Here is a 19,247-nt window from a genome sequence, read left to right as displayed (position 1 = left end):
ACCAAATAAAAAATATTTAAAAATCGGTTATTAAATTTAAATTAGTAAATAGTATATTATATCATATAATTTATCAAGACAGGTGGCACTAATCGATTCATCGGCACGAGCGAATGCAGCTCCAAATACACGGATAGTCTAATTGCCTCCGGAAGTTTCGATCGAGTCGACAAGTTGTTCCCCTGACAGATGTTACGAAAATAATAATAATAATAGGTTATGCCATTACCATTGCACGCATATAGTATACGATTCATATTAACTTTCGATGAATCATACAGGTTGTATACGCGTCGTATTTGGAGTTACAAATTTTGGAGAAATGTAAAATGTTTATGACGTGATAAACAGATTAACATCAAAAGAAATAATAATAGACAGTTTATTATAGGCAAAAAAAAGTTGAGTGTTCTCATAATAAATAACGATACGGTATTAATAAACAAAAAAATATATAAATCAAACTTTTAAAGATTTGATCATCTTCAGTGAACAAAACATTAATTTTCAAGTCTTGTATATATATATATATATATATATATATATATATATAAAAGTATTTGCACCATGATAGTTATTTAATTTAAATAAAACAAGCAATTTTTTAATAAATCTAACTTTTTAACGTAGATATACAAAATAATAAAGATCAAAAAAAGATCAAAAATCAGTATAAAAGAATAGAAATGACAAAATAGCGTTAATAACTTGGACATTGCAGCACCGTTATGTATGGTAATTTAGGTAAACAGCTAGAGAAAGAAACTGCTTCCACTTCTTTTTATAGCGTATCCGTAACGGAAAGAGAATAATCTCGTCACCAGAGATTAACAGAGAAAGAAGAAGAGTATTTTCTCAAAGACAAGAGCCTCGTCATTTTGTTCATATAATTTTAACATCATGGAAATTGAATACGCATTTGACAGCGTATCAAAATTTAAATCAGAAGTAATTCTATATATCCTAAAATTCTATTTACTAAGTGCAAGATTACTGTAATAAGATTTTACAGCAATAATAAGCTTTATCGCGTTATTATAAAAAAAAATAAAAATATAAAACGAAAATGAGCAATAAACTTCGACACTCGCGTCACCTCAAGGTGGCATCAACGAGGAAGCGTTAGATCAGCCTTTCGTGATCTGGAAACTTGGAAGAGAGGCACTTTAAACCTACTCTCTCCGGAGCTTCTTGAGTACGCTTCTCGAGTACTCGTAACCTGCGATTTGCTTCTGGAGATCGTCCAGTGCTTTATGCGCGTTCCGAACCGATCGTGATCGTCCAACGATGAAATGCTTCCCCGCTCGATAGATTTCTTCGAGGGGATCAAGGATTTTTATGACCGCGGTGCATTGAACATCTTGCGACGCGATAGAAAACGGCTTGTAAAATCTAGCTTCGCAAAGGAGAGCATGCGCAATCGATCAGAATTTTAAAAAGATACGCCTTCCATAATCATTTTAATCCCGATATGTAAAAATTTTATATATATATATATATTGTTGCGAATTTACAATAAAAAAATTTCAACGATTATGCGTTTACCACATCCATTTACTTATCTCTGTATTCCACTAGCGTTGATGCATAAATTAATTCATAAATTAATAGCGGTCTTCGGGTCAGCTTCGGAGGTAAAAACACACGTGTCGAACAGTCGCAGTGTAGCGTTTTGTTGTTCGAACAGTAATGACGTAGTATCGACGCACGCCTCATGCTGCTATGCCACTATTCTCACTGGTGGACTATCACCAGGAGGTTGGGGGAACGCAGATACGCGTATGCATTTTTTTTATCGCGAGTTTAAAGCCGTTATTCACCAGTGGCTGCCAGCCATAAACGATAACGCGGGACGTTTAACGATTATCAGGCCCTTGGACGAAGTCAAAAACACTCGGCAGACTGTTGCGTAGCGAGCGACGCGATAGTCCGTCGAAACATCGTCTCGTATCGTCGCTTCGTTCAGGTAAGCTCGCACCTCACAGCTTGCACAGCCTGCTGAGTGCACAATCCCAGCTTCCATTAATCTGTTTCGGAACTTTACAAGCCGATTAAACGCCGCTGCCCATCACGCTGCGCGGAGGAAAATCGCATATATCCGGAAACATAGCACACGCAGCCCCGCCTCCCACCCCCTCCCTCTTAAACAATCTCCGTTCGTGGGTTTCCGCCCATCGATCGTGTTAATTGTGGAAAAAAAAAAAAAAAAAAACAAAAAAAAAACACGAATGACACCTTCACGCGTGATGTACGATCGCGGAATTAATGGGCAACGCCAAGGTACCGGTCGCATCACAAATGTAAACCTATTACTACTGACCATGGGGGAGGGGGGGAGGGGAAGCCGACGCTGTCACGTGTCTGTTTATTTTCTATTCGTAACACGAGACAAAATACGAGTTACCACACCCTTTGCTTTGCGCTTAAAACACTTGTATCGCATGTCACGTAAGAAAGTATTGGTACGCGTGCCTCACCGATCAGATCTCGTCGACACTAACAGAATGTAAGTTCTCCTCAATTGGTACTCGTGTTTTTTCTTCTTTTCTTTTTTTTTTTTTTTTTTTTTTTTTAAAATAAAAACGATCGAATTTTAAACAATACGATCGTTTTGTTACAAAAGAAACAGAGATAATTGTGTGGGTACATACACTGAGAAAAAGATTTCTTTAGATTTAGCAATTCTATTTGTTTCATTTGAATTTATTTAATTTAAACAACATAATTTTATATTAAACATTATTTTGTTGAATTAAGAGTTTTGTTGTTTCATTAATGTATCATTAATGTATCATGTTGTTTAATAGAAGAAACACTATTATTTAAAGGAAGTAAAATTTATCTCTGAACTAAATAACACTTTGCTTGGCTAGATTAAATATTATTTCAATGAAAGAAAGAGATTCTTTGATATTGTTGAAACATATGATAAAGAGCGTTACTTTTTTCAAATAATTTATTAAATAAATATTTTATTTAAAATAAAGCAATTTATTTGAAAAACCAATCGAATTTGTTGAATCAATAATTGATTTGTTTGGACTATTTAAAAAAATTAATTTCTTTGAATCTAATAAAATTTATTAAATCCAAAGAAATCGTTTCCTCTGTGTACGTGTAGCTTAAGAATTACTTATTTTTTCTTTGAGAAAAAATTTTATGTATAATAAATGAATAAAAAAAAAAAATATTTTCCCTCGTTTTATGGCGGTATGAGCGTTTAAAGCAGTTGCTTCTTCAAATTTGTTCAGATAATAAATCATATTTAATGCGGCACTCTCAACTTTTCTTAATACGTAATACGAATAAACGTGACTTCTTCGTCTTGACTTTGGAATGGAGTGGTCAATGTTCCTATCTGAAAAAGTAGCGTTACTACATATGTTGTAAAATTCGTCATTCAAAAGGCGAGAAGTTTAAGGCTGAGAAATATCAATACTCACGAGAAAGTTTAAAAGCAATCTCACGATCCGGTTGGAAAGAAACCATCTCCACGTGTCCTGTCATTTATCAGTCATGAATATTTACGCTTCGAAGTCCTCTTAGGACAGCGAGTTTAAAGATTTGGCGAGTTTAAAGATTTTGTGTTCATAAATCGCAGACGGTAAAACTCCATAAAAGTTCTCAAGAGAAAATGGCAAAGGAGAAGGATGTGCGACATCCCTTGAATGTTTAAAGACCACTTTTGCATTTTTATTTAAGCGAATACACACACACATATATATATATATATATTAATCATTCAGATACAAGTTATTTTTCACTTTCAAACTTTAGATTATTTTTACAATAATTTTATTACACATTTAAAAAGAATTAAAATAAACAAATCAAATATATCGTAAAAAGATTTTTTTACTTGCCAAATTTTATTATTATTTCAATTGACACTTTGTCAATTTTTACTTAATTAAATTTTTATTTAATTAAATTGTAACCGATTCGATTTTAACTTTATTTATAATATGCTTGTTCGCGCCTACTTACATCAAGAAAGTTCAACAGCACGATCGTTCGGCGGGTTGCATACGTTAAGGCGTCTGTTTACGTCTTCAGAGAGTGTGCATTAGAGATTGTATTCATATATGCATACATATATATATATATATATATATATATATATATACATGCGTGTGTCTATAATTTTTTTTTAACTTTATGAGAGTTTATGCACTTTCCTACAGAAAGTTTTTTTTTTTCTTATAATTTCCAATAAAATATATTTATGGAATTTTCTAATTACTACTTAATAACTTGCAATGCAGTGACACTCAATTTTTAAATATAAAATCATTCATTTTTTTAAATGTAAAATATTTTACAATGCAATATCTCTGTTACCTGTACGGCGCTGTTGAGGAAACAATTGTTCTGTCCGGGTCCATTGAGCAAACCTTTCGTGCTGGTAAAACTGCTGTTGTGCTCCCGATGCGGTGATTTTTGACAACCCTGCACCTGTCCTTCCGCCTGATGGCGGGATTGTGTAGATTGCAAATAACCGGCAAAATCCACAGTATCCTGAGATGCAGCCTGCTGCTGCAATCCCATTGTAGAAGTCATGCTCGATAAATCAAGGATTCATCTGTAAAAACATTCCGCAAAAAAAAACATATTTATTTGTAGTGTACTTTGTATGTTAATTCTCTTGCGAGACAAACTTTGAGGATTTGTTTTTAAATTAAATTAATTTTAATAAATACGTATAATAAGTAAACATATGAAAATATATTTTCTTATCAACACACTGTAAACCGTTTTGTATTATTATAAAAAATATTTGGTGCAGATTTTACTGAGTTGTGACACCGTTCCCCTCGAAAGGAGGAAGTTTTTATTATTATGTCTTAAACTATGGCAGTGAACGCAAGTCAGCATTCGCGGGAACTCATAAAACCAAGCCAACGAGGAAGCTACAAGGTATAATTACAGAGAGAGAGAGATTGGAAAAATCATTTTACGCGTATACGGAAATGCAGTAATGCAGAATTTTATGATCCGTGCCTCCACAGAAACCGATTACGCACGGATGTGTTTCGCCGGTCTCAGTTTCAGTTCCCTTAATTAAAAACTCAAATGACCTTCTTGCATTTTTATGGAAGCTAAGGAACAACCCCCCCCCCTCCCCGGGAATCGGCTCGCGAGCAAGAGGGAAGAAAAATATCGCCTCGAGTGCCAAAAGACGAAATCATCATAAAGCGTCGCATATGAAGGGTGAAAAAAATGATAAAAGGAGAGAGAATTGTCACGCTAAATACTACTACGAACCGAATGGACGGCGGTTAATTTCGAGGAGCTCCGAGAAAAGTGGTCGGAGAGACGAGTACGTGCTCGAGAGCAGGCCTGGCGCCAGCCTCGTACCGCCGCGTCTTAACTTTCAGGCTTCGGATACAATACTCTGGTCACATTCCTCTACAAACGTCGAGGTCCCGTCACATTCACCGTGTTGCACTCACGAAGTTAACGGAAAAAGCCAGACGTGACTGGCTACGTCTACATTTTTAAATTTAGAAACGACGGAAATCATCAATGCTCTTGGCCATTTATAAACTAAGCGTTTTTTTTTTTCGAAAATAACAAATAGCTAAAATATATTTTTATTGAGATAAATATTGAGATTTAACATTCATATAAATTGTTTAAGTGGCTAGTTTGTATATAAAATCTGTAGGCTTAAGGAATCGCAAATCGTTGGACTATAAATTATTACGTTGTATTAAAAACCAGTGTAAAGAGTGCAACGTGAATTATGAAAAGCACAACCGTGTGAAGTAATTCTGATTCGCGAAATGTCTATGTCAACAAGGGAGCCAGAGACACGATATACGCGACTGTGTGGAACAGAAGCCAATGAAGAGCCAGGAAATAGAGCACAATGATGATTGACAATTGCATTGATCCGTCGCTCTTCACAATCTAAACAGCGCGATAAAGCACAAATCAAGCATAAATGCACGTTTTCTCGACTATTCTGTACGCCTGTTATAAAATTGCGGGTTTACGACAAATGACATTTATCTCCAGTTGGCCATGTGCAACCTGCTGGCTGGACCAGTCGACCTCCCGATGTGTCGTCCCGAGTTTGTTGTCCTTGGCACGGCGCACAGAAGGAATTTCCATTTACACGGCATGAGTCGTAGCAAGCAAGAATACCCGATTTCACGCCTTTCGAAGTTGCCACGTACACCAAAATGGACTATTGTCATGCACAAATCTAATTTTAGATAACGCTACGCGAGCGCGAGATATTACGCCGTATCGAACACGCTAATTTTTTTTACATTCAATGAAAACGCTAGGCATAGAACACACTGCACTATCAATTAACGTTAATTATCTCTCAGATCTCTTTTTAATTTGCAATATCAATCGCGTGATGATGCAAAATGTCCATTGTTTCAAAATTAGCAATTAAGTTTGTTATATTAATATGTACACATGTTGTGTATCGCAGCTTGATAAATTTTATATTTCTCGCTATTTGTACGAACATTATTATTTAATAATTGTATCAGGAAATTAATGATCTAATTAAAGAACACAGGATAAACATTTATCTAATTAATTAAAAAAAACAAAACACAGGATAAACAATTATATAAATTATTCAAATTCTCTGCAAATCTGTTACATTGTAACAGTAGCGAATAATATATTTTTAAATATATTAAATTATTAAATAAATTTTTAGAATATATAAGATTGCTCTAAATTTTATGATAAATTTGAGCAAAAGAGATTAGATTCCGGTACCGGGAATCGAACCCGAGCCTCCTGGGTGAGAGCCAGGTATCCTAGCCACTAGACCATACCGGATTACGCTTGAAGTTCACTCTCACAAGTTTAATCGTGTTCGAGAGGGATGTTGCTTCTGGATATTATCAAATTGCTAGAGAGGAGTGTCACCACAATCCGGTATGGTCTAGTGGCTAGGATACCTGGCTCTCACCCAGGAGGCTCGGGTTCGATTCCCGGTACCGGAATGATATTTTTGCCTAATTTTATCATAACATATATAAACAAATATTATACTTGTTTAAATTTATTTTCAAAAATATGCTAATCTACTATTTTCAATTGAATGAAAGAATTAGATATTTTAAACATTTATATCAAGATATTTTGTCTGTAAAACAGTAATAAATATTAAATAAACAACAAAAGCTATTAGGAAAGGAAATAAAAAATTTTGAAAAAAATATTCGTCGCCAGACAATTAAAAATATATAATAATAAATTTTAGGAATAATATGTTATAATTGTAAAAGGATAATAACAACAAAGATCATTTCAATTATATAAATCACATATTTGCATAAATTTTATACTAATATTGTAATCTTTGTTAGCTACGAAAGTTAAAACTCGTATAATGAGTGTTGTTCGATGCCTTGCAGGTTCCGAAATACGGAGAAATTTTCTGAACGACGACAGTCGTCTTGTCGTCTTCCTCACATGCGTGTTATGCATACTAATGAAACCGCACCTCTAGGTATAATAAATGCACAAAACAACGATGCAACGATTTCCTTTTTTTTTTCCAAGATATTTCCAACTTTACAATTTTTTATGAACGTCATGATATCTAATCTTCTTGAAAAAAATGAAGAAAATGATGATACGAATAAACTATGAGAAAAAGACAGGTACGTAAGATGACTTGATGACTCGAGGAAAATAAAAAAAAAAAAAACGTCGTGAAATTACGATATAAAGTTTAAATGCGGAGCGCGGTTATTTTCGTTGATGGTTCGTTCACGATGCTGTTTGTGAGAGAGATTGCGAGATGTCGAGAAAGAGAAACCATCGCAGATCCTGCAATGTTCCTCCGGTCGAAAGAAAAATATGCAAATTAAACGGCGCTGCTAATCCAAGATTTTAACACGTGGGGCTGTTCGATGGTAAAAAGCCCAGGATATGGGATAAAAATCATATGATGGTGAATGAAACCAAGAAAAGATCCAAGAAAAACTTTTCGATCCATTGATTCCGCAGAAAATTCTTGCAATGATTTTTTATGCAATGATTTTTTTTATACAGTCATCAAAGTGATTTCCTGATGATGATGATTCCACAATAAACAATATTTTTTACATACAAAATTGTGTTTATTTAATTTCGAAAGATTTTTCGAATTTCCTTGCGTCAGCATATTATCAGCATTGCATTATAACATTTCGTGAGCGTAGTGCAATGAATGCTCGTCCCCGCTATAACAACCGCAGTCGACGCAAACAACGATACATGAACATCGCGGAAGAAGAAAGTTGGCAGAATCCGCCACTGCGAAAGAAAGCCTTGGCGATGTTGGTCGGTGACGGAGAAAAAAAAAAAAAAACGGACGTTCTTTTCATTTGACGTAATTCTCTTTTCGATCGTGCGGTTCGCGGTTTATGCGGCAGATGCAGATGCGAAATGAGGGAGAAAAATGGCTTTTACAGAAAGTGCACTTTTCTAAATCTAAAAGATTGTGTATATCGGAATAGAAGATTCCTTGATTACTATGTGTATTGAATAGAAGATTACTATTTTTGTAAGACGATAATATGTCTAATATCTTTCGACAATTAGAGATTAGAATCTGGAATTAGAATTATATGTTTAGAATAATTAAAGCATTATATGGAGGCAAAGTGATATGGAAAAAGATTTGCTCGACAAGAGATTTCACATCTACTAGCATTTCTAATTCTAATTTAACATTAAATATCGATTTACTTATTAAAAATGGCACAGACATATGTTTCTCTACGTAAGTTTCCTTTCAATAGAGCTTTTGCAGATACGTTTCCACCGCGAATATATATATATATATATATTTTCGTTGGTAAACGTCCACGAATTAATTATGAATCACATTGTACTTCACGACCGTGCGAAGCGAGTTAACGTGAGTTAGTTCCAGGTTTATCTGTACTGTAATTTTCCTGTAAAGCAACGATTGTTATGGCTCTGTATTTACGTATGTGCGAACGTGACGAAGTAATACGAGAGGCCATACCTTACAGCGGAGAAATGTCTCTCTTGATGACGGAAACGGATAAGAATGATAATATAGGTAAGTGAATAATTTAAGAGATGCAGATATCCGCGAGACACTTTTCGCGAATCTATAATGTACCATTCATCATGGTATGCAAGATTAAATATGAATGGAGCAAATCAAAGACGTACAGCGGGAAATAATATTTATCCGTTAATCGAGAGGGATGTGATTCGTAGAATCAAACGGAAAAATCCATGTATCCTGAAACGGGTATAAAAAATTCATGTGAAAATGTAGAACAAGAGAAGTACATTATATACTATTTTGCAAACGAAGAATCGTTTCAAAGAATCTTTCCCCATAAAAAACTGAAAGAAAGATTCTTACAGGACGAAGAAATATTGTGTAACTTAGAAAAATCGTTTGAAGTTTAGACAATAGAAGAAGATAAGCGTCTTATTTGGAAGCATGATTGACGTAATAATTTTGAATTTTATTTCAGCTATTTTTCATCGCAGATATGCGAATTTTCAGATTCGATAAAACGTATGACAGAAATTTTTTACGTCAATAATACATAGAGCAATCAATAAGCTGCAAACTGTGGCATATCCACTAATTCGTTCAAAATTAAAATTTAGAAATTCGAGTTGACAAAAGAAAATTTCAAATCAGTTTAAATAAGTATAAAAATTACTAATTAATAAATAACTGCTTAATACTGAGATTTTAAGAATATATCTGCAAATTTTACTTTTATTTTTTTTTTTCGTGTAAAAAAATCAACTTTTTATAAATTAAGTAAATAATAAAATAAATTTATCTTTTATATGAATAATTTTTACTATATAATAAATCAGTTTATTGTGGTACAAAAAAAAACTTGTTAAACCTATCTCTTTTTTTTCTGTTCCTCTCTTTTTCTCTTTCTTTCTCCTTCTCTGCTTCCGAAAGATCTCAAATTTAACAGTGCCGATTACTGTAATTTACTTGCCAATCCACAGATGCGCTTTTGTTAAAGCTTTTCCTTTTTTAAAAATCATCCTGGTATAATCTGCAGCCGAACTTCTCGGAAAGCTTTTGGACATAACGTATGATTGCCGAACGTAACATGCGATCATCGTTAGCACATTAAATCACACATATGATTGCGTGACAGATATTTTTGGAAATTGCCGTAAATTCTATATTTTTATCATATTATTCTCTTTCCTTTATTATTTCCTTTTATCAAAAATGTACATGATATACATCAAATTAATATAATTCTATTTTTTTTTTAAAGACTTTTCCACAAATGTGGACTCAAAATCATTACTTAAAAATATTATAAAATTATGAAATATTATATTTACATAAACATTTATTTATTAAAAGATCCCACTACAAAATATTCAAAGCTTAAAAGTTATATGTGAATTTAAAGGAAAATTTAATTATTTGATGTAAGCAATATTTTATTAAAATATATACGTATATAAAATAAAAGGATTTAAAAAATTATTTTTATTCCATTTTGTATTCCGCGAAACGCCAGTCTCTGGCGTTCAATCCCGCGCACTTTTTAAAGATACACCTGCATATAAAGTATCAAATGTTACCGAGCCTCGGGCATTGCGCTTGTGGTCTTCAGGAAAAACTTGTCTGACTGGTCATGCGTAAAATACATCGAGTCTATTGACATGAGGGCCAAACAGGAGCAAAGCACTTGGAAGAGCACGAGATTGCGGTGAAACGCATAAACCTTTAATAAATTGTCTTTTTTGCGATAACATCACAGCGCGAAATTTACATAACACGAACACCACATATCAACTTCCTGTTTTAATAAAAAAAAAAAAAAAAAAAAATCAGCTTCACATTTTACATATTAGTAAGTAATATCTGACATATACGTTAAATGAGACTTGTCGTTTGTATTAGGCGCCAAACAAAGGTTCACTCACAAGATTATAGCTCGATACGGATTTAATTCGCGTGGTATGTATGAAAGTGCGAACGAAAAAATGCGTAATAGTACGTTATGGCAAACTAATCGCAACTATATTATATGATAAACACGGAAAGGAAACACTGTCACGGCATAGCTGGCTTCGACTAAAAACGCACGGCCGCTCAACTCTCTGTGCGAAACAGGTCAAACAGGTGTGACAGAAGGCCTAGTAGGTGCGTGTGTGCTACATTTAAATAAATATCTATCTCAGTCCCAAGATAACCTTTCATGCGAGTCGACAGTTCGATGACAGACTGACCCAACACGCATCTCTTCTACGCCTCTACACACTTGTCAATCAAATATAAACACTATTTTATTAATATATTCATATTATAATATAATATTATTATTATGTACATATTATAATATATGTAAACATCAATAAGGTTAATTAAAAAATGTCTTTTAATTTATCACAATATTTCTGATATGAATTTATTAATATTTAAGAATGAAAATAACTCCTAAGAAAAAAAAAAATATATATATATATATTTGAAATGAATAAGTGATAAAGTATAAACAATAAGATATGCACTTGACAATAATTGATAATTAATTTACTGCATATTTATATGTAGTTGTTCGTGATATATAAATTACAATTTGTTGTAACTAAAATAGACTTTTGATTGCAAACTTGAAAAAAGGTTTTTACTTAAATTAAATAAATTTTTATTGTGTGCAATAATATCTCATATAAAAAATATAAGCGGAATGTATCAATTGTAACTATACAATATTTATTTTATAAAAATATTAATATAAACCCACGCGTCAGACGATATAGAACGACACAAAAGTTTATTTTACAACAAGATAAAGAGGATAAAAATAAGCACAATCAAATAAAGATAATTTAATGTCAAATGTTCGATTTGTATCGTTTGAATGTTTAGACGAAATGCTGTGATATAATGCTTTTTATTAGACCACTCGTTTCTTCAACTGTACGACTACTTTACACCTTCGAGGCCACCAATGGAATGCTGTTACTCAGCGATGATAATACAGTTCGCTGATTATCGTGGAGCTCGAAACCTCTCAGGGTCGCTTAAGTTACGTCGTAATAATGCCCAAGCGGCGAACCGGTTGCGATCCCGGGCCCTAAGGCCCTGCCACTTATTTGGCCCCGAGACTGCCCTCCATCACTAACCCGATCCCGAAGCAGACGAAAATAAGAAGAAAAGAGCGAAAAGGAAACCCACAAAAATTAATCACGCGTTCGCTCGCACCTGGTCCTGGAGGATAAAAACATGTAGTCAAACTGGCAACCGAAGAGGGAAGAAAAACCCCCCCTTCACCGCAAAGAGAAATTCCAACAATTTTTATAGACGCCACCTCTGGCAAGAGTAATCTATTCGCACAAAGGAAAGGAACGAAATAATCATCATTGCGTAAATATCGCGTGCAAATATCGCTACACACGCAATGGGTATTTAAATAAATGCAGCGTGCCGCATGTAAATTTCGCTTAAAGAATTAGTTAACATCGATTATTGTTGCAATGCGGCTCGCGTGGTACTCGGAGCTTTAAATTAGTGTTAACATCGTGAACATACAATGCCGTAAATATTGCCGTGCCGATCCGCCCTCGCAATTTTTAATTCGTTCCACTCCCCCGATGACAATGGACGCCACGGCGTTTCTGCTCTCTCTCTCTCTCTCCTTTCGATAATAATACGATAATTCGATTGTATCGCATGGAGCACTCAACTACCACGGTCGCGCTCCATTTTCAAGAAGATACAGCACCCCGCCCCCCCCCCCCCCCCCCGTTGTGCCAAGGGAGTTGGACTTATAAATCTAACGATAAATCTATCGCCAGCAAAAGCTGACCGATATCGTACGTGGCCGGTTGCCAGAGATCCCCGCAAATCTTGTATTATACGACATAGTCGCGTGCGGGACATTCTCTCGTTCCTCCTCATTTCGCATAGCACCGCGTGCTCTGCCAACCGTCATGGTTCGACCTCTCATCTCTTCTCTTTTCCGAATGAGCGAGCCGTAAGAAGCACGATTTATTCCAGCAACATCATTTTTTTTCTGTTTGGCCACTTCGTCGTTACTCGCGGCCAGAAAACGGAGCCCTTCGAGCGAATCCTCGAAGGCCGGGCGCTTCCTTCTCGTAAATAAGAAAGTCCAATAAATTCCCTGTAAGATGAACTCGACGCACTTTTATGTTTACTTTTATATTTTGTCATGTTCATATTTTATGCTAATGGTTAAATTCTATGGCAATCCGTTATTAACAAAAATTAAAAAAGATTGTACACGTACATATTTATCGAATAAATTGCATCTATCAAATAAATCTCAATTAATTTCCTCTATGCAATCAACAAAGCTTAATTCAATCTTGGTAATATATAGTACTACTCTCATTAATTTTTCTTAAAATAGCAAATTCATTCCTGAGTTACAAACAATTCATGTCGATCGTATATCATTGCTGTACGCCCAGCTCGTATGTCATTAAAGATCCACTCTATTAAATGGAACATTTGCGTGTCAACAAATTATATAACATTGTTAGTTACTCGATGACGTCCGCCTATGGTATCGCAGGGCGTCACAATCCCATAGGGAAAAAAAAGTAGGTGGTGATCCTGTAAATTACCATCCAGTAACAGTCAGTGATGTGTGTGTAGGCCGTCGAAGTAACATATGCTGCAGCGCAATTTGTTGTTAATTTCTCTCATATTCTTTTTTTTTTTTTTTGCGGTACAAAATACAATTTCGATGAAACCTATTATCATAAACACCAAGGTTCGAGGAAAGTGTTGAAGCTAAGTTTCTGACGTGTACATAAAATTATCCAAAGTGTTAATAAGAGATACGAATTGTCAAACGGCTAATTGAAAAATCTTGAACGGAAATAACGCACCAATGTCCATAACAACGTCCGACAACAACGAACACGATGTAAAAATGATAGAAAGTCCATTTCCACGTCATTTTCATTTTCAAACGGAAGATACCGTAACAACGAGCTTTACTAAGATGAATGTCATTACACCGGTCATTTCCAAGCCTGCGCGTAATATCATGGATCTCATAATGCTCGTGACAGGTGCTAGTCTAAATGTTTTCCTTGGTCTCTCCATTACGTTAAATTCCATCATGCACACTTCTAGTAACTGCTACGTAATGAGTTTGATGTTTTCAAACTTCGTGGTCCTGCTCGAACCGCTTAAGCAAGTATTCGATTGGATTTTCGACATTCATCTCGAGATGAATCTCGACTACGTATTTATGATGAGCTTCTCCACATCTGTCTTGATAATAATTCTGCTGAATGTCGAGACGTACGTTGTCATTTGTCAGAAAAATTCGCCTCTTCGCAACACGCTCCTAAAGATTTCGACAGCTATAAAAGGTGTCTCATTCATATGGATCTTATGCATTATGCTGATAGCCATGGAATTACATTTGTACGAACATTTTCAAAAGGAAATTATCCACGACATTTACATCTCTTCTAGTGTTATGTTCTTAATATTTCCAAGCTTTATCTTAATTTTGCTCAATTATTTCACTTTGTATGACCTGATAATATCGAAATCGATAATCGGAGCATGGCCAAGCGAAGACATCAAACGCTTCATTTTTTTGGGTAAATGGAAATTTTTATTTCAATATTAATGTAAATATAAGATTATTTAAGTATCTATAGATTCTTTTATATTTATTTTAGTTGGTGTTAATGTTGGATTTTTTCTAACTATGGTACCATATCGGATTGTAAGAATTATCATCTTTATAACGCAATCTTATAACGATATGGCGATAGAAATAACTTATATAATGATTAAAATGCATCCAATTATCCTACCAATAATATGTTTTATAACATTCAAGAGGACTCGTCAAACATTCAAGGGTTTGTAATGCAAATACATTAAGATATGTTGCAAATATGTATTATAAAATTTAGAATAATTTTTTAAATATTTTAAATATAATTAAAATTTTCACTCTAAGATAAATGATATTCAGACACGTGATAAAATATTAAAGTATCTATTATAATATTGAGTAATTTTTATATTTCAGATAATGATGCGTTGTCAACAGCATGAAATATTCGACGTAACGTAAAAGATATCCGGACATGTTATATCAAAGTGTTTTAACGCATATATTTCACTGGAATAATTTACTTAATACTTAAACAATTTAATCTTGTAATCTTATTGCACTTTCTGCGAATTTATTTAATACATATGTGATATTTTTAAATAATTTATTATTTAAAGTTAAGAGAAAGTTTGAGATTCGTATATGCGATAAGCAAGCCTTCATAATCTCCTCTTATAAAAAAGAAAAGATATGATATATACAATATGTACATAACTTTTCAAAATTATTGAATATTATATGTGTAAATTAGATTTCTTTTAAAAAAGTCTTCTTTAAAATTCAAATCAACATCATACTTATGAAGCCACTTGTACCGAGAAGAAAATATATGTATTTTTACAAATTATAACAGATATTATTTAAACATCTTTCTATCCTTTTCTATTTTTAGAAGGAATTGAGAAAAGTGAAAAGGAGGTTAGTGAACGAAGGTAAGAAACTGATATAAGCTGGTATAGGCAAACAGAGAGTAGCATAGCAAGATCGAGATCAGATATAAGTGACGGATTGAGTCAAAGAAAGGTAGAAAAATTAAAAAGATGGGTTACAGAAAAAGGTAGAGAAGAAAAAAAAGATAATACTGTTGTAAAAGGAATAAGTTTGTCGAAGGAAAAAGTAGAGAACATGAAAGAAAGTGGTGAACGGGCACAGAATTTTATTAAAAAGAGGATAGGAGTCGAATGTAAAGTGAATAATTGTTGGAATAGTGAGACGGTGACAATAGTAAAACTAGAATATGAGGAAGGAAAGAGGGAGGTCGTGAGGTACAAACATAGGTTAAAGAGAGATAGAATATTTATTGAAAACGATTTACGTTGAGAAGAGAGAAAAGTGCAAGAAAGAATTAGTAATTCGATAAAAGAAAGGAAGGGGAAAGGAATAGACATAAAGATAGGAAGATAGTTAAGATAGATGGTATGATCTAGCTATGGAAGGCTTGGTCTGAGATAGAAAGAGAGGCAGAGAATAATAAGAAGGATAGGGGACAAGAAGGGAAAGAATTGTAGATAATCGAGAAAAAGAGTGAAAGCAAGATATAGTAAGATTATAAGATTGTTAGATGGTAAGATTATAAGATTGCAAGATAGGAGAAAAGAAGCTTAAATCTAAGAAGACCTAGAAAATGGAGACAGAAGAGGACAAAGGAAGAAGAAGGAGAGGAGAGAAGAGGAACAGGATAAGAACAGAGGAGAGGAAACTTTTTCACTGAAGCAAAAATAGAACAGGAAAGTTGACCGAAAGATAAGAAAAAAAAGGAAAGAAGAAAGTTTAGAAAGCAGATGATGAGAAGGAGGAGGAAAAGGAAGACAGAAGGGAAGGAGGAAGTGAAGAAATAAATGGAGATAATAATGAAAGGTAATAGCAGTAAAGAAGAATATGAAAGGGGATAAGACACAGCATATTGGCATAATAAGAAAGGTGCAAGAAAAAAGAGGAAAATAAGAAAGATCTAAAAGAGAAGGAGATAGAGGGGGTGGATAGAGGAGGGAAAGGACAGAAGAAAGAGATACAGAAATACATAGAAAAAGGAAGAACAAAAGAGGAATCAAGTGTGAGAAAGAAAAAAGAAAAAGGAGAAGAAGGAAAGGAAGAAAGAATGACACTAGTTGGTAAAATAGAAAAGGCATGGAGAAGAAGAGAAAATAAGGAGGACCCACAGGAGAAGAGGACAAGGAAAGTTAAACGAAGGGAGATATTAAAAGAAAGGAGGAACATAGGAGAAATTAAATAAGAGAAACAAAAGGAGAAAGGAAAAGGTGAAGAAGGAAAAGGAGATAAAGATTTAAAGGAGAGAGAAGAATTTGATTTAATCTCTCTCTAACTGCTCATGTAATTCTCTTTTCATCAATCTCAATCTCATCCTTATCTTCTCTCTCATATCCTACTCTAAACCTCACTCTTTTATTTCCTCCCTTTTCCTTTTCTTTTTCCTCTAACACTATTTTTGTCTATTTTCCTTCCTTTAATTTTTTTATCCTACTTACTTCCTATTTTATCCGTCTCTTTTTCCACCATAATCTCATTTCCTTGTGCCTGTCCTAAAACCTCTTATTTCTCGCTTATTTTTCTTTATCCCTCTTTGCCTTCACTTACTCTGCTTCTATTCGCTCTAATCTCTCCTTTTCGCCTACTAAATCTTACTTTTTCTCTTTATCAACAAAACATTCATCGCTTTGTCCGCTCACTCTTTCACACGTCCGCACATATATTCATAGCCCCTAATCAAGTCCAAATTGTAAAATATAAATTTCATTTAAAGCAATAATAAATTAATTTTTAAAAACGTTTGCTTAAAATCTACTTAAACTGTTATCTGCTTATTCAAAAGGCACTTCTCTGAATTAAGATTACATTCGGGTAAAAGATACGCTTAAAAAAAAAAAAAGAAACTGTTGTACCAAAATTTAAAAAATAGAATCTAATTGACAATATCTTTTATTTTAAAGAAATGGAATCTAAGTAATACGTATCTTGATACCCGAGACACTATCGTGTCTCCTGATTTCCTTAAATCTATTCAGCTGTAACGCGGCACTTCCTTTCTAAGAAGAGAAGTCGGCGTTTACCGTGGATAAAACTGAGTTTATAACTACCAAGCAGTGTTTGTCTGTCTTCTCGCGATTAGAAATTCCTCTTGCGACTCGCGACTTTCGTATTCCTTCCCTCGATTGAAATCGTTATGAATAACAAAATCCAAACAAGGAACATATCTATATTGAAATGCAAGATTGCCGGTAAAAATCTATTCATACTTAAACATTTATAACATTTTTCTTGTAAATTATTCTGTATAAACAATATCTTAAATAGAATTTTATATCTAACTATATTTTTGTGACATCACAGAAGAATCATACTAAGAAAGAAAAGAAAATTAATAAAACTTTTGGTTAACTTTTTCTTTTAATTATTTTATTTTACTATTTAATTATTTTATTTTATTTTCAAAACACACTAAAAAAATTATAAAAAGCAGAATAATTGTTTAAAAAATTTTTATAAACATTTTTAATTTTTATAAACATTTTTTTACAAAATTAAGAAGATATTTGTAAGAAGATATTTAATAAAGAAGATATTTGTAAGAAAAATGTACTTTTATTATGCATGAAAATATAAAATTACCATTATATGTATGTTGTCGTTGCAGAGAGAAGAGGAAGATTAGGAAACCAAAGAACTAGGAAATCGATGAAGTAGAACGCTTAGACTTCTAATTCAAAGAATGAACTAAGTTTGCCTCTGCAAATACATGTATTTCTGTAGGAATTAAATTTTATAGACTTTAACTTTTACTTTTTATAATAAAAGAGTAATATGTATAATTAGTTATAAAAGACATTATAAATACTAGGTTAATCATATTAATATTCGAAATTGCTTGGAAAATATATATTCGAATAAAAAATATATACCAAAATACGTATTCCGTTATATTGTATAACGCAACTTTTTGCTATAAAAAAATCTAATTAGATTGTAGAGTAAAAAAAAAAACTAAATAATATAACATGAAAAATTTCATCTCATTTATTTGCATTATTTTTGTAAATTAATTAAGTAATGCTATTTGTTGTACATACCGTATAATATAATAGATTCTCTTCGTTAACATGGGACAAAGAAAGTCTTGTCCCATGTTAATGCCAATTTGTAACTTTCTCCATTATTACTTTACACAGTTTACGCGAGACACTAGAATTTTATATATGTTAATCTTCTCTTTATAATTCAATTTAAATGATATAAAATCAGGAAACATTATTTCATATAATAGAAAGAATATTAAGTTCGAAGCGCGTATTCGTCCTTGCGGTCTTAATTTCGCAACACTCTTACGAGAATTTCGCTCGCGGTGCATCAGCCTATATGGCTCTGCGTGGTCGGCGTGGTCTATAAATACGTACTACGAGCGATTTAAAAATGCAGTGACAGTAATAGCCAGCGCTGTCTTGTCAACCGCCGATAAAGATATTTTTCGCGCATCTCGTCTTTGGTCTTTAAAAGCTCGCGGAGACGCGCGGAATGCGTAAAGTGGCAGCGGGGCGAGGCGAGGCGCGTTGTTCCGAAGGGGCGCGGCGAAAATCGAAACCAGGATTACCCCGAGACCGGGTATGTTGCAGG

At 33.6% G+C, this 19,247-nt stretch overlaps 2 protein-coding genes and 2 non-coding genes across 5 annotated transcripts in view; 2 read left to right on the top strand and 2 right to left on the bottom strand.

Moving 5' to 3' along the window:
* The window catches only part of ec (ubiquitin specific peptidase echinus), a 72,727-nt gene that overhangs the window by 45,658 nt on the left and 7,822 nt on the right, over nt 1-19,247 (bottom strand). The window contains exons 1-2 of one of the 2 annotated variants that reach the window (XM_089078571.1): nt 5,266-6,596; nt 4,342-4,582 (exon numbers count right to left, since the gene is read on the bottom strand). In XM_089078571.1, coding sequence (XP_088934697.1) covers nt 4,342-4,560 — 219 coding nt within the window. In that variant the 5' untranslated portion in view covers nt 4,561-4,582; nt 5,266-6,596. Of the gene's footprint in view, nt 1-4,341; nt 4,583-5,265; nt 6,597-19,247 lie in introns of those variants that run through there. The other variant, XM_089078570.1, reaches the window with a different exon arrangement.
* TRNAE-CUC (transfer RNA glutamic acid (anticodon CUC)) lies at nt 6,742-6,813 on the bottom strand. Its single transcript has one exon. It is a non-coding gene; the product is annotated as a tRNA-Glu (tRNA).
* On the top strand, nt 6,909-6,980 carry TRNAE-CUC (transfer RNA glutamic acid (anticodon CUC)). The gene has a single exon. It is a non-coding gene; the product is annotated as a tRNA-Glu (tRNA).
* LOC105424371 (uncharacterized) lies at nt 13,556-17,512 on the top strand. The gene is made up of 3 exons (XM_011634563.2): nt 13,556-14,595; nt 14,677-14,862; nt 15,036-17,512. Exons 1-3 carry the CDS (start codon nt 13,869-13,871, stop codon nt 15,059-15,061), a joined length of 939 nt encoding a protein of 312 aa, XP_011632865.2. The 5' UTR covers nt 13,556-13,868; the 3' UTR covers nt 15,062-17,512.

Source organism: Pogonomyrmex barbatus, unplaced genomic scaffold (assembly GCF_055798465.1).
Source record: "Pogonomyrmex barbatus isolate J1 unplaced genomic scaffold, ASM5579846v1 scaffold23, whole genome shotgun sequence".
In the NCBI taxonomy this organism is placed as follows: Eukaryota; Metazoa; Arthropoda; class Insecta; order Hymenoptera; family Formicidae; genus Pogonomyrmex; species Pogonomyrmex barbatus.
The sequence above is the reverse complement of the archived record's forward strand: the minus strand, read 5'-3'. Positions and strand labels throughout refer to the sequence as shown.